The 1,173-nt window shown below is 51.8% G+C and overlaps 1 protein-coding gene across 1 annotated transcript; it reads left to right on the top strand.

The window, feature by feature from the left end:
• On the top strand, nucleotides 1-1,173 carry MELLADRAFT_62125 (uncharacterized protein; the record flags this gene model as incomplete). The annotated part of the gene is made up of 1 exon (XM_007408803.1): nucleotides 1-1,173. The coding sequence occupies one exon, from the start codon at nucleotides 1-3 to the stop codon at nucleotides 1,171-1,173; it is 1,173 nt and encodes a 390-aa protein (XP_007408865.1).

Genomic DNA, 1,173 nt, shown 5'->3' with positions numbered 1-1,173 from the left:
ATGCACAATACGACTTTCAACGCGGCAGGTTCCGCTTCAGGTACGCAAGAGACATTGGCAACTGTCCAGGCTGACAAGTTTTCTGATTCGTCCGATGCTACTGGTGAGGATGGATTGTGGGGCTCTGAAGATGGTGACAATGTTGAGAAGACAGATCAAGATGCCAGTGGTTCCTTTCAGCCAGTACCTTTGGCGTTGCCCACCCGCTCTGCCCCTCCTCTTGCTCTACCGGGTCGCAACGTTATCCCACTCCCGGCACGAGCCACGCCAACGACAGACATTCCAGTTCATCCCACTCATAATCCCTCACAATCACAATTTACTCACCATCTACAATCTGACTTTATCCCTCCCGACACCAACTTAATCGTACCAGACATCCCTGTGCCATCCTCTAGCCAATATCCTAGCCATCCAGACCCAAACTTCTTTGACTACAGTGCGCCCTTCTATAACACATCCACTGACATTCCCGTTCCTCATCATCAACAGCAGGAGCACTTCGTAGACCCCGCTCCTCTCTCTACTGATTTTACTGGGGCTGATTCCCTGGATTGGATTTACGAATTCGCCATTCCCAATTGCATCAACCCCACAGGAGCACCAAGCAATGACATCCCTGTACCCCCCCTAACCCACTACAACCAAGAACCACCGCAATTCATTAACCCCGCTCATCTTCTGTTAAATCCAAATGGGGCTGGTTCCCCGAACTGGCCTGTCCCAGGAGCTGGACCTCCTGTCGCTTCTACCTCCCAACTGCCTGTCGCCTCTTCCTCCCGCAAGCGTGGTCACAAGGCCTCTGAAACCGAACTTGAACCTCAAACCAAGAAGGTACGGCAAAGAGATCCTGAGAAGCCCAAAATGCAAAAAGCGCCTTGTACTTGGCCCGGTTGTGGCAAGATGATCGTGATAAAGAATATGCAGAGACACATTGACGGGATGCATTTAGGTAAAAAGAAAGTCCAATGTAGGTACCCAGATTGTAGGAAAGTTCTAGCATGGGAAGGTGATCGTGCTAGACACTATAGAACTGTTCATCGCGGACAACCCCCGCCGCCTGACAAATCACCTTCCCCTGAAGGTACACCTCACCTAGATGGCCCACCTGCTCCCCAAGGTCCACTACCACCACCACCACCACCAGGAGCGAGCGGGATTGCTGCATGCTGA

The sequence above is a fragment of the Melampsora larici-populina genome (genome assembly GCF_000204055.1).
Source record: "Melampsora larici-populina 98AG31 unplaced genomic scaffold MELLAscaffold_13, whole genome shotgun sequence".
Taxonomy (NCBI): Eukaryota; Fungi; Basidiomycota; class Pucciniomycetes; order Pucciniales; family Melampsoraceae; genus Melampsora; species Melampsora laricis-populina.
The sequence above is the reverse complement of the archived record's forward strand: the minus strand, read 5'-3'. Positions and strand labels throughout refer to the sequence as shown.